The following is a 14,221-nucleotide window of genomic DNA, read 5'->3' as shown; positions in this document are numbered from 1 at the left end:
CTGACACTATCCCCCTACTCACCCCGGCTCCCGGTAGGAGCCGTTTCCTGCCGCAGGGGGGCGGGCAGCAGGGCCGCGGCGGGGCGGGGGCCGAGCTGCGCATGCGCGGGGCAGCCCCGCCGGGGACCCCGCGGCCAATGGGCGCCCCGCGGGCCGCGCCCCCGGCCAATGGCGCCGCGCTGCGGGGCCGAGCGCGTTGCTAAGGGCAGCGGCCGGGGCCTCATAGCAACGGCGGGGCCGGGGATGGAGAGCGCGCGGGGCCGGGGCGGCTCCGCCGGCGGCAGGTGAGGGGCGGGGGGCTCGGCCTGTGCGGAGCGACGCGGGTGTGCCGCCAGCGCAGCCCCCGCTGAGGGGAGAGGGGGCCCCACAGCGCCGGGGCCGCGGGTCCCGTGTTCGGTGTGGGGCCCTCGGTACGGCGAAAACATTGAGGGGCGGGGAGAACCGGGGCTGTTCAGCCTGGAGGCGGGGAGGCTGAGGGGGGACTGCCTGAAGGGAGGTTGTAGCGCAGTGGATCCTGGTCTCTTCTCCGAAGTGATAGGCGACAGGACAAGAGGGAACGGCTCAGTCTGCGCTAGAGGAGATTCAGGTGGGACATCAGGAAATTTTTCATTGAAAGGTTTATCAAGCATGGGAACGGCTGCCCCAGGGGGTGGTTGAGTCACCATCCCTGGAGATATTCTAAAGGTGAGTGGATTAAGTGCTTAGGGACATAATTTAGAATCATAGAATAATTTGGGTTGGAAGGGACCTTAAAGATCGTCCAGTTCCAATCCCCCTGTCATGGGCAGGGGCCTGTCCCACTAGATCAGGCTGCTCAGGGCCCCATCCAGCCTGGCCTAGAACACCTCCGGGGATGGGGCATCAACAGCTTCCCTGGGCAATCTGTGCCAGTGCTTCACCACTCTCGTGGTGAAGGAATTCTTTGTTATGCCTAGCCTAAATCTGCCCATCTACAGTTTATACCTATTCCCTCTGCCCCTATCACTACGAGCCGTCGTGAACTGTCCCTCCCCAGCTTTCCTGGAGCCCCTTTCAGGTACTGGAAGGTCAATATAAGATCTCCTCGGAGCCTTTTCTTCTCCAGGCTGAACAACCCCAACTCTCTCAGCCTGTCCTCATAGCAGAGGTGCTCCAGCCCTCTGATCATCTTTGTAGCCTTCCTCTGGACCCGTTCCGACAGTTCCATGCACTTCTTATGTTGGGGATTCCAGAGATGGACATAATACTCCAGGTGGGGTCTCACAGGAGAGGAATAGAGGGGCAGAATCACCTCCCTTAACCTGTTGGCCTTGCTTTAGTAGTGGACAGGTACAGTTGGAGTTATTGATCTCAAAGGTCTTTTCCAACCTAATGATTCTGAGTCTCCTTCCTGGAGGTGTTCATCAGGCATGTAGATCTGGCACTCTGGGACACGGTTTAGTAGGCATGATGGTGTTGGGCTGACGGTTGGACTGGATGGTCTCAGAGTTCTTTTCCAACCTTAATGATTCTATGATGAATAGGAAAAACAACTGTGAACTTTGGAGATTTGGAAAGAGATTATTCCTGTCACATTTGAATAGCTCAAAATCAACATTTGTTGAAATTAAATGTGGGGGTGCAGGCAGGCGGTGAAAATGGGTTTTGTGTTTCTAAAAACACAGAAAGAAATATCTTTTGTGCCTCTGATGTTTGGATGAAGAAGGGAAAAATCAAGTAGAGAAACCTAAATTTCTGCTAGTTGAACTATAAAGAACACAGTGTAGAAGAGAAATAGTGTTTGTTTATGACATACCGTGGAAGCTGAGGATGAAGAGAGGCAGTAGAGATAAAAGGGATACTGTAATCACTTGGGTGCACCAAATATGCTGTGAGACATTAGAAGATTACTTCTTTACATGGACTTTAAAGGCTGAAGTTTATACCAATGCTGGAAACAATTTCTGGAAAACTGATAACCAGATGCACATAAATTTCCTTGAATAGATATTAGATATTTAAGTTTGACAGAATTGAAGCTACAGGAAATGATGGTGCTTTTCTGGTAACAGCTGTACTAGCATAACTTTCTACTAAGAAACTTGTTTTGTGTACTTTTAAGGGTGCCTCAGAGAAACAGCCTAACAAAAACCAGCAGCTCATGTGATAGCTGCTTTCCATCCACCTCCAGTTTATTAAACAATCTATTTCTTTAAATCTCCATGGTTAAAGTAAGAAAATTAGAATACCTGAACCTAAATAAAATAATGTAGTTTTTAAATAGATTCTTAAGGCTCATTAGTTTTAGGGATCTGGCTCTGAATTTAGAATGTTTAGTTGCACTTTAATAAATTACAGGAAGACAAAAGAGTGTATTCTTAAAAAAAAAATCTTCTTTTCCTGAGAAGGCAATGGTTAAATTATCCATAAATCACTAATTTAGTCATTAGAACTCTTGGTAAAATAATAGTCAGTTGTCCAAACAGTGGTTTGTTTAGAAAAAGTAGATGTGATGCATAATTATTGGTGATTCGTAGCAGTGAAGATACCACCTACCATCTTATAGAAGAGAGACTCTGTAAGGTTTAAAAAAGCTGTACCCAAGAACCAATTGGCAGGTTTTTGTGTTTTTCTTCCTTTTCTATTATTGTTTTCTTCATGAGCGGGGATACCTTTACTATTGAGCAATATACAAAACACACATTTTGTTTCTGGTGAGATGAGGTGAAGGAAACAAGTCAATAAAAATGTGTATAGTTTTGTAAGTGTGCTGTGGGATATTTGATGATGGATAGAGAGCTGAGATTGTGGCTTTTGGCCATCTCTGAAACAAGATGTCCTTTGAAACTATGGCTTTGTGTTAACCTATCACTTGTCCACCAACACTGTATTCCATTTGAGGTGTCTGCAACCAAAATCAGAGTTAATTTTAAAGTTTCGTTGACTTTTGGGTAGATGTGGCACAATTCTAGTGCTTTAAAAAGTTATAAGTTTCAGGGTACTAATTCATTTTTTTGATAAGCACTATGCTTTCTCTCTTCATTTGGGAAAGTCCGTTTTAAGACTTAACATGAAATTAATAATGTTGACTACAGTAGGAACATTCAGATAAAAGTAATTCTAAATCATTATTAGCTTTTAAAATACTGAGGGGGAAATCTGCTTTTTACAATAGTGTGCAGTTTGGAATCTTGAAGACTGATGAACTTCATGTTTTTGCACAATAATTATACAGAATATAGGAATTCTTAAAGCTTCACACATGCTGCCTGCCAAATGTGATGACCCATCTTTATAGAGACAACCATTATTTTTCTCTTTTCCTGCCTTCTTTTTTCCCTTTTTCCCCCGAACCACTGTTGATATGGCAGCTGTGCCCTGATTTCAACATAATTATGACTTTGTATATGAAGACTTCATCCAAGCAGACTTGCACTGGGATAGCTCCAGACTCCTGTTTTATCATTGAGACACAGTTGGGTGATATCCAAAATAAAACTGTTGATTGTGTTCTAAGTGGGTCATGGGATGAGTTCTTTTCTAAGTGGATCTGCTGATATGCCTAGAGTTGTTGCCTTAGACTGTTGCGAGCACATTTACCCTTACTTCTAGTGGTGTTTAAAACATGTCTTCTGTGGGATATTAGAGCTCCAACTGCCTATGTTATTGTTGTAGAAGTCTGTGGTCACTTCTGCACTTCTTTCCAATTTAGCATTCTTATGTGAAATCTGAGTCAAAAACCCCACAAGAATCTATGTCTAGCAGTGGTATCTTGCAGAGTCACTTAGTTTGGGGTGGGAATTTTGCTATTTCTATCTCTTCAATGGCTTCTCTTTTCAGTCTTTTAAAAATGAAAAACTGGACCAGGACTAGAAGTCCGCAGTCAATTCTGGAGTGTCAGTTCTGAAAATTTAACCTATGTTCCTTCCCCCATTTTTAGGTTGAAAGACAGAAAGTGCAGTTTGTGATATGAAGTACAACACACTTATTTTCAGGGGAACTTGGAGTTTTGTAGTCTACTCTGGTTTAAGCTTACTGTGTTCTTGTTTCTTCAGTCAGACATGTGCTCTAAGCAAATTCCATTTATCTTGTGATCTCCAGAATTCAAACAGACAGAATTACGGAGTCCTAAAGGCTGGAAAGGGGCTTCTTGAGATCATCTGGTCTAACCTCGCTGCTCAAGCAGGGTCAGCTGAAGCAGATTGCACAGGATGATGTCCAGCCAGGTTTTGAGTCTCTCCAAAGACTTAACAACCTCCCCAGGCAGCCTCTTCCAGTGTTTGACCTCTCTCTCAGTAGAAGTTTTTTTCCTCGTGTTTGGATAGAATTTCATGTGGTTTAGTTTGTGCCCATTGCTTCTTGCTTTGTCAGTAGACACTACTGGTTCATCTCCTTTATACCCTCCAGTCAGGGTTTGTACGCATGAATGAGACCCCTCCTGAGCCTTCTCTTCTCCAGGCTGAACTGTGCCAGTTCTCTCAGCCTTACCTCATGTGAAAGATACTCCAGTCCCTTAATCATCCTTGTGGCCCTTGGATGGACTTGGTCCAGTATGTCCATATATATTTTTGTGCCAAGAAGCCCAGAACTGGACACAGCACTTCATGTGTGGCTTCACCAGTGTTGAGCAGAGAGGCAGGGTCACCTCTCTTGATCTGCTGGCAATGCTTTTCCTAACATAGCCCAGGATGCTGTTGGCCACCTTTGCCTTGAGGATGTGTTGCTGGCCCACGGTCAACTTGTGGTCCACCATGATAGCATCAATCCATTTCTAAAAAAGGAATCCATCAGACAGTATATGCTTTAATCTTTATTTCACCATAATTAAACTTTTCTCCCATAGATCCTTCTTTCCTCAATGATCTGTTACTTTACTGTCAGGTTCTTGTTTAGCTTGCCTGACGATCACCGGCCACATTTAGTTCTTCCTGTTTCAAGGTGTGTTTGTGTAGTTATCTAATAGTGCAGAGCATATCTCATTGCATTAGTTAGATGATAATTTTATACTAGAGTTTTGTGCTTCCCTGGATACCATTTTGAAACTGAAGATGGGAGTGACTGGTTGTTTCACCTTGCCTACACAGTTTCCTTTTCCTGTACAAAATCACTGGAATTAATTGTGTAAAGAACAGAGAAGTTTTGTGTCTCCTGCACTGGTAAATACTTTTTTTTCCTGCATTAACTTAGCGGAAGTCAATCAGTTCTAGACTGCATCATGTAGTCTGCTGGTTACATTCGGCATGTGAACAGTCGCTCAAAACAGATGCATTTTCAAAGGAACTACTTTAAACCAAATGTCATGTGTTGCTGAGCTGTTTTAGCCTGAACAGCCTGTTACTTTCAGGTATGCTTCACTTACTATTAGTGCATTGTGCATTTAATGGCATTATTGCATTATGCAAATATGGACAACATGGTGCTGCAATGAGAGGTTTGTATTAAAGTCACTGCTTTCTTGATTTTAACTACCAAAATCAATAACCTGTTCATGTTTTATAACAAAAGATGCTTCTGTTGCTCATGTGTATTTCAGATTGTTTTTCCTTGAATTCCTTTCTGAGCTATGTCACTTAGAAATGGGTGTAGTAATTTAGTGCTGATTTGCAGCAGATCCAATTTACCTGAAGACTTACTGGTCATTAATTTAATTATGAAGGAAAGACTGTCCCATGTGTGCCAAACTCCCACTCTTCTGCCTTGGGGAAAGCAGAAAAATTTGGTAATCCTCACTCCTGTGGATGCTATGTTACACATTTAACTAGGAGTGAACAATTGCGATTGTATCAATTGCAAGGAAAGCAGATGAGACTCCTCCCTTTTGTGGACTGGAAGGTACTTTACATTTAAATTTTATTCCTCAGCCATTTTCCAGAGACAGTATTCCAATTTTTGTTTGGAATGTATCTTTTAAAAGATAAGAATCCTTCTTCAAATGATCTCTTTTCTACATCTTCTGTTTTCCTTTGTAGCTGTAATTGAGATGAGTTGAGAATTCTTTGGAGAGTTAAGAGTGAAAACCTTTTAATACCATCTATCTCCAGATTTCTTACTGAAGTTGCTTTTAGGTTTGCTTCTACAGCTAAAAATAAAATCCAATGAACAAAGATATGTGCCATGAGCCCCATTCTTCTAATTCTCTGGCTTCTACGTTCTGGGAGTATTGCTTAGAGACATACCACTGCCAGCATGTTAATAACCTGTCCTGCAAAGGAAAAAAGAGTTACCTGAGCTTTGTTAGACTCCTTAATGAAGCAGCCTTCTGTACAGTGAGAAACGGAGCATAAGATAGGGGGAAAATTGGGACATTTGTGGAAGAAAATGGTGTTAGTTTATCGTGCCTTGGAGTTCCTTTAAAGGAAATAGAGCAACAGAAACAGTTAAAAATTCAGTTATTGATAATGTATAGGTTCATACTCCCATGAATATTGGAAGATTGTGTTTGTTAGAAGAAGGATTTATGTGTCAGACTGATACATGAAACTACTTGTTTGTAATGAGGCACAGTTAAAGTGGACTAGATTTCAAGTTTAAATGAGGCAAAAAGCTTTGCTGGACATTTTCCCTGAATCTCTCTGTCAAACTGCAGAGTGTCTGAAGTTTTAGTATCTTCTCTAGAGCTGTGCACAAACAGGTGATACTTTCTGAAATCCTCTCATTAAGAATTCAGTGCATATACAGTGCTGATATATAGTCTAAAGAGGCTTAGAACAGTTAAACAGCAATACAAGCCATCTTTCCTTCTCTTGAGTCAGATTTTCTTTTAAAATTGGGGTGGAATCTGTTTCTGTCAGCTAGTCTGACCTTCTGCTTAAAAGAGGCCAGAGAACCTTACTCTTTATTTCTCAAACCTCTAACTACTTGAATTGCAGAATCGTGTTGGCCATCTAGGAAACTCATAAATCTGTGAGGCCTTGCTACAGTGCTTGTTTAGGAGATAGAAAAAGAGTATTTCTTTACTGGCCATATGAGGAATGTACCTATTTTGTTGAATGCAGGAAGAACTACCATGAGGGTTATTTTCCTTTCTTTAACATATTTCAGATTGGTCTTACAAGTGAATTTGGAATAATGTAGAACATTTTCTCTCCGCAGGCTGTTCTTCCTGTGTCTTTTCTTTGCTGCTTCTGCTTGTTGCCTTGCTTACAGCTGCAAGCAGTTAGTTTCTTGCAAAACTAGTCCATAATAAAGTCAACCTTTTATTTGCCTCTTTACAGCTTCAACAGTGAGTATGTAAAGGGAACTAAATTGGTCCCTTGGTGTAACTTGAAAGAAGTATGCTTAGGTCTCCTATCTGAGATAACTGCTCCTGAAATCTGAAGTGGCCCGTGGCCTTACTGTATGACAATGTTTTTTAGCATAATAATATTCCACTTTGATTAAGGCTTGTTTTCTGTTGAAAATCCACAGCTCTATAATGTATCCCAGTGATTAATTAGTCAGCAGGTAAAAATTTATTTGCAGTTTGAATTAGTTTAGCTTCAGTTATGTATGAGCAGATTTTGTTGTCTTCTCTCTCATCAATAGCCATTTGTGGCCACAAATCCATGGAATACAGTGGAGTGTGATGATTAATTTTCTCTTGAATAAAGTACTGGATGCATTCAGATCTTGCTGAGAGGTAGGTTTTCCAGTTCTTGGTCAATTTGTTCAGATTCCTGGTGAACTCATGTCAGCTCTCCAGAATTCATTCTCTTGTATGGACCTTGGACAGAATGGGAAGACCATTTTCAGACTCATGGATTGTTTTCTTGTCCTGTTTTCTATGTTCACCTGCTTTAATATAAGAGTATTTTCTTATTCTCAGGGTTGCATTATACTGTGAGTTTGTATTTGGCTGATTCATTGGTAATTATTACCAAGTGCTTAAAATGCAACTATTTTGCCTTCTTAGAGCTTAATATATTCAGAAACACAGAGAAGTTGCAATGAAAACAGAAGTGTTAACTCTGTCTATCCATGTGTATACTTTACAACATAGTTTGCAATTCTAAAATTGCAGTGTGTTGTTGAAAAATGATCTGTGAACCCCTTTATGTCTTGCTGTGTTCTCCCCTATTCAGACATGATGTTATCTTTTAAATTGACTGGTTTTGTTAGATAGTTGCTTTCCCACTCTCAGTTTTATTATGTATCCTGGATAGTCATTAGTCTTCACTTAAATGTTACATTCTGGGTAATTTTTCCTTTCTCTATGTCATGTGTCCATTGCCTGTCATGCAGCTTTAGTAGGAGAGCTTGTGCATTCTGCTGAAGGTAGCAGAGGAGTTGGTGGGCAGGGTTTTGTATGGTCTGGTCTTCTGCAGCAGCTGGAAAGAGGAAGGTTGTGACAGGCTACCTGAGTGTTTTCAGTTCTTTTTTATCAAAGGTAAAGGGGCGACTGGTTGGTGTTAGGGTCTTTCTCCTCTTTTGAACTGTCATGTTCTAGCTATAGAAGTGCTGCTTATTTTTGCTATTCCTACAGGATACATAATTCCTCTTATTGCATGTAAACCCTTCAAACAGAAAAGCATAGCACAGACCAGAGTGGTTTTGCGTGGGCAGGTCTGAAGAGCACTTAGATATACTGGTCTGTGTAGTCAGTTCATCTGGAGGAGGATTCGTGTTTGAAGCCTGCAGCTGTATTAGCACACTGCTTGCATTCCTTACTGGTGAGCTGTGGGAGTGACTCCGGGCACAGCCTCTTCCTGTGTAACAACACGTGGCTCTCTGTGGTGGGTATAAAAAATCTTGAGGAGTGTGTTTGGCTCTTGCTTTATGTGGTTATTATGTTACACTTTCCTGATGACCGTGTACTGGAATAAGGTGGCAGGAGAAGTAAATAAAAACAGTGTAATTTTTTTTTTTTTAGCTACTATTTACAGTGCCACAGTGCTCTTGGTTTAACTGTTTATTTTGGACCTTATATGAATCCCTGCACTTCGTAATGCAAAGGATTGATGGCTACTTTCATTTTCTAGCATACTATGAAGTGATTTTGGTCTGTGTTTTAACAGTAAATTGGATAAAAGGACACTCTTGTTATCTTCTGCTTTATCAAGCTCTGTGACCTGTTAAAGTCTTTATATATTTCGACCACATTTGAGTATCAGTTAAGTTGTTGGAGGTGAGGCATTGTGCAGTGTGTGTTATTGTTCTGTTCCAACAGCATTCAAACCTTTCTTGGACACCACATGACTTCATTCCAGTCTGGCTAGAAAATAATTTAAAATACTAAGTAAATAATTTTCATTGAGGATTTCCACACGGTGTATATGCGGGTCCTAATATTTCAGCATTTTGGTCTCTTCCAGGTAAAATGGAAAACCTGGAAACATATTTCCAGAAGTGTTAGTGGTTTTGTTTCTTTATATTTTCCGAAGAAGAGACTCAAATTGTTTGTGAATATCTTGCTGCACTCAGTAGATGTGTCTCTGCATGTTTCTTTCTTAAACTGTGGGTGTTTTCAGGTGGAGACAAGTGTATTAGTGTAACTGTTGCTCTGAGGACATGCTCTCCATCCCTCTTCAAGAAAAACATTCATTTTTCCAGACCCTCCATTCCCTTTGCTAGTGGTCTGCATGAGGTGTCACATCTGTTTTTAGAAGCAAGGTGTTTTCAAAGTCCTAGACCTGTTATCTGATGGAATTTGAAAGACGTTAGAAAAAAACCTATAGAAATAAGAAAAACTGTAAAGTAAAAAACAACAGCATCACTAACTTGCTTTAAAATACCATTAATGGGCAGTAAGCAGCAATTTTAGCACGTATATGATGTACATTTACAAAACTTTTATTTCTGCACATTTCAGCCTTCCAGAACAGGGCCTGTGTGGGCTGGGGTAGTCTGTCTGTAAGGGCCTTGCATATGTTGTCTGTCTGGAATTTGAGCCAAATGTGGATTTACCAGGGGTTAAGAGTACTCTGGGCCTTTTCTCCCCGTTTGCTCTGTGCGCTGTGATCCCATGTCTATGCCATCCATTTTGCAGAATCTCCACCCCAGTTCTCTTCCTGTCTCTCTCCACCTCTTTTGTTTTCTTTGTGAGGTTTATATTCAGCACTGTCTGCCAGCTTGTGACTTCCCATCATTGGACATTTCTGCATACCTATACCAGACAGAGAGAATTTCCTGTTTAAATTGAATTTTTGGCTAGTCCTGGTTTTCTGCATGCCATCTATGAAATATGTAATGTTTGTCTGTTTCCCATATTAAATAACTTCTGCCTGACACTTTCTCACTTCCAGAGAGGTCTTTGTCAAAGCTGTGTGGGAGGAAAGTGCACAGCTGTGGTAGGCAGAATATTCATTTACTTGTCAGTTAACCTTTCCCTTTTGTAGGGTCAGCTACTCTATATTGCACTTTAAGTAAGAATTCATTATTGTACAAAAGGAAATGGGAAGTCCATATGGAACGCAACTTAAAAAAGTAGAGTTCTTATGAAAGTTATCTATGAAACACTTAAATAGTGAAGTAATTATTTTTGCATCTCTACAAATTAATGTCAGCTGTTGCAAATACAGATTCTCTCAGGTATTAATGGTAGTTCCGGAAAATCTGGTGGGAGAAAATTATGTAGATTTGACTCCAAGACAAAGCCTAGAATTCTGAGTTAATTTGGAATTGGGTACTTCATGAAGGAGCAGGGACTTTACTGACTTGATTTGAATTGTGTTAAGCCTTCAGGTAGAAATTGTCTCATAGACGTCCTCGATGGTGGCTCATAATCCATCCGTCAGTGATGAAGCCATTTTTGCTTACAAAATGTTTAATCACCTGAGTAAATGGTTCTCAAAACTACAGTTTGGTGCTATTTATGACAGAATATGAATAAGGTAACTTGGTCTTCTTGTGGGACAGAAGTTATGTCTTACAGTTGTTTTAAAGTCACAGACTGCAACTTCACTGTCAAGAATATCCTGTGTTCTTATAATGCAAACTGTTTATTAGCAATAATTAATTTGTTTCTTTCCCTTTTCCAGCATCTTTGAGGATGAAAGCATGAAACTACGCCAGCTGAAGCTAGAGAATCAGGTAAATGATAGTACTGAAGCTGGTAAAAGTAAGTACAGGAAAACAAGCGTTAGCCACCTGGAGACTTGAGAAATGGGGGGAAATGCTAAAAACGCTTGGCCTAAAGAATACAAACAAGAACTCATTGCTGACATTTTTCTTTAAAGATTTTCGCGCCTTTTATTAGTTTAAGTCAACCTTGCCATGGCTCATAGGCTTGATTTCTTTATTTTATTTTATTTTATTTTATTTTATTTTATTTTATTTTATTTTATTTTATTTTATTTTTCATGTGTCCTCTCATTTGATTGGGTTTGAGTCACCACAAAGCAGAAACAAATCAAAAGAAAGGAAGACTGCAGGGAATTATCTATTTTAAGCATCAAAGGAAAAGAAAAAGTTTCCCTGAGCTATAGAAAGATCTCCCTAACACTGCTGTTGAGAAAGATTTCCAGCATCTTTTGACTGTTTCTCTTTCTTACAAAGGAAACCTTCGCAGCCAATCATTTGTCAAATATTAGGTTATAGGTCTCAGTTTTTAAAGCACTGTTTACTGGATGCTTACATCACCATGTTCTTCAAAACAATAAAGTATCCATCTGTAATATTCTGTGAAATTTTAAGTGCTTACAAATAGATTAGATGATATGAGGTTATTATGATTCTCTGGCTGGCCATTTCACATGGACCACAGATCATTGTCTTGCATTATCTGTGCTCAAACCAAGATGATTTTTAGCAAAGTTCTATATCAGCTGCATTCGTTAAATCCAGACATAACGGTCTTCAGGTGACTGTTGCAGTCTCTTTACCATAACTTGTTCATTGTTTCTAGTCTGTTTTTGCTTAGCTTTGACTTCAGACAGTGGATTTATTACCAGCTTTATATATTTGTTTATAGGCACTTATCTAAAATACTTCAGGGCCAAGGAGTAAAATATATCTTTGGTCAGCGGTGTGGGCTGGCGGGGGGGAGACACACCGAAAGCTGGTGAGGGGGCTGGAGAGCAGGTCTTATGGGGGGCGGCTGAGGGAGCCTCGGTTGTTTAGCCTGGAGAAGAGGAGGCTGAGGGGAGACCTCATTGCTCTCTCCAACTCCCTGAAAGGAGGTTGTGGAGAGGAGGGAGCTGGGCTCTTCTCCCAAGGGACAGGGGACAGGACAAGAGGGAATGGCCTCAAGCTCCACCAGGGGAGGTTTAGGCTGAACATTAGGAAAAAATTCTTTACAGAAAGGGTCATTGGTCCCTGGCAGAGGTTGCCCAGGGAGGGGGTTGAGTCACCTTCCCTGGAGGGGTTTAAGGCACGGTGGACGAGGTGCTGAGGGACGTGGGTTAGTGTTTGATAGGAATGGTTGGACTCGATGATCCGGTGGGTCTCTTCCAACCTGGTTATTCTATGATTCTATGAAGCTAGGAAAATCCTTTTTTCTGTAGGCTGTTCAGTAACACTTCTTTGCTTGTTGTTTGTTTGGGATTTTTTTAAAAGAAAGCATTAGTTCAAGTAATCAATAAAAGGGCATTTAGTGCCAAATGCCACTCAGTAAGAAGTTCCAAAACTAAGGATGGTCTGACTGCTTGGTGATGAACCTCAGTGTCTGTTTTAAGACTTGAGTCATAAGATGGTAGTGCCAGGCGCTGTGGTGAATGTGTACCTACTTTTCAGTCCTTGCCATGGGGATTCTTTGCTGTTCTTCCAAAATAAAGCTGCTGGGCTGGATAGAATTCATTCAGAACAGCTGTCACTTGAATTATGAAGGGAGGATTTTAAACTGCAATTTTGCAATTTTGTTTCAGACTTTCTTGGATGTGGTTGAGATTGCAGTCATCTGCAAAACCAATAGCTAGAAAATGTCATCAAAATATATTTTAATACCACAACCCTTCCTTGCAAATGAGATTTGTTGAGAAATTCTAACATTGTCTAATTTAGGGTGGTATATTTATGTTTGAATATTAACTTCTAAAACCTACTTTTAACTGAGTAGTATGGTGCCCTCTAAAGAAATAGAGGTCAGTAGGAGATTGCTGTCAGATATGATGAACACACTGGTGGTTGTAACTGATGCCCAGTTTTGATTAATTTGTCCTAAACATTTATAGGAATTGGGATAAAAAATGCAAAATATTTTGATTCAGCAGGATCATATTTAGAAACTTTGGCCATGCAGAGAATCTGGAATAAGCATTTGCCACAGCAAAGACATATGCCTATCATCCGTCTTTATGATGGGTTTGAAATACCCAATAATTGCAGTAAAATAGTATTTAAAATGATTAATGACTTGAAGTTCCATCTGTGGACCAACTCTGCCTGCCTGGATGATTTTGGGTAGACTACTGCCTTTACCTTGAGGAGAGAGCATATGGCTGCTCAGGCAGTGCTTACTTCCCAGCAGCAGAAGTTATTTCCGTGTCTGTTGAGGCACCTTCAGCTCAAAATGCAGTTCTGCCAGCATTCCGTGGGTAGATAGCATGAAGTTGAAGGCGTATTTCTGAATGCACCTGCTGTAGTAGTTACTCTTGACATGAAGTTTAATTAATGCCATCATCACTAGCATTGTCCTTGCTGCCTTAGCCTAAACTAAAGACAAGCTAGGAGAATGGAGAGGATATTTCAGAGCTAGGAAGGTACTAAGGTAGGACCATGCCAAATAATAAGTAGTATGGTGTTGTTCCTTCAAGGACAGAGTGGTTGGAACCTCCCTGTGTACCATCTTCCCATTCATTACGGTTGTAGGAAGAATGTTAAACTAGTTGTCTGATTAGTCTGCTGTGATACATTCATATAACTTCTCAGCTTGCTGGTAACTTATTAGAACCAGAGTTGCTTTGTGACCCTTTAACCATCCTGTAGCCTGTGGTGCAAAGAAAATGTTTCTGAAAGTATTTAATACATGGGGTTCACAAAATCCTGCACGAAAAATGATATTTTTCTAACTGTTATATATTTAATGGATTATATGTTCTGGTGTCCTGTTCATGAACTATCTAAATTTTTCTGTTATAATATTATATGAATTTTTACTGTAACACAGACCTGGAGGGAAAGGCTAGCTAGTAGGCAAAATGAAACAAAATAGTTTCCTTCTTTCTACTTCATTTTAGTGGGATAAATCTGAGAATACATAGTACTGAAGGCAAGGCTGCTCTGCCACCTTATGTAGAGAAAAAGAACTGCTACTATCTCTCCTGTCAGTGGACTTGTACATATTTGTCCATCACAATAGGCAAAGTAGTAGAGAGAAGCCTTTTTAAATCAAATTAAATTAACATTAAGT

General features: G+C 40.6%; 1 protein-coding gene across 1 annotated transcript in view; it reads left to right on the top strand.

The window, feature by feature from the left end:
• The first annotated feature begins 155 nt into the window (after positions 1 to 155).
• TULP3 (TUB like protein 3) overlaps positions 156 to 14,221 on the top strand; it is a 29,723-nt gene continuing 15,657 nt past the window's right edge. Inside the window, exons 1-2 of the mRNA XM_069864364.1 lie at positions 156 to 284; positions 10,914 to 10,965. Of these exons, the coding sequence (XP_069720465.1) occupies positions 169 to 284; positions 10,914 to 10,965 (168 nt within the window). The 5' untranslated portion in view covers positions 156 to 168. The remainder of the gene's footprint in view (positions 285 to 10,913; positions 10,966 to 14,221) is intronic.

This window comes from Phaenicophaeus curvirostris, chromosome 1, assembly GCF_032191515.1.
Source record: "Phaenicophaeus curvirostris isolate KB17595 chromosome 1, BPBGC_Pcur_1.0, whole genome shotgun sequence".
Taxonomy (NCBI): Eukaryota; Metazoa; Chordata; class Aves; order Cuculiformes; family Cuculidae; genus Phaenicophaeus; species Phaenicophaeus curvirostris.
The sequence above is the reverse complement of the archived record's forward strand: the minus strand, read 5'-3'. Positions and strand labels throughout refer to the sequence as shown.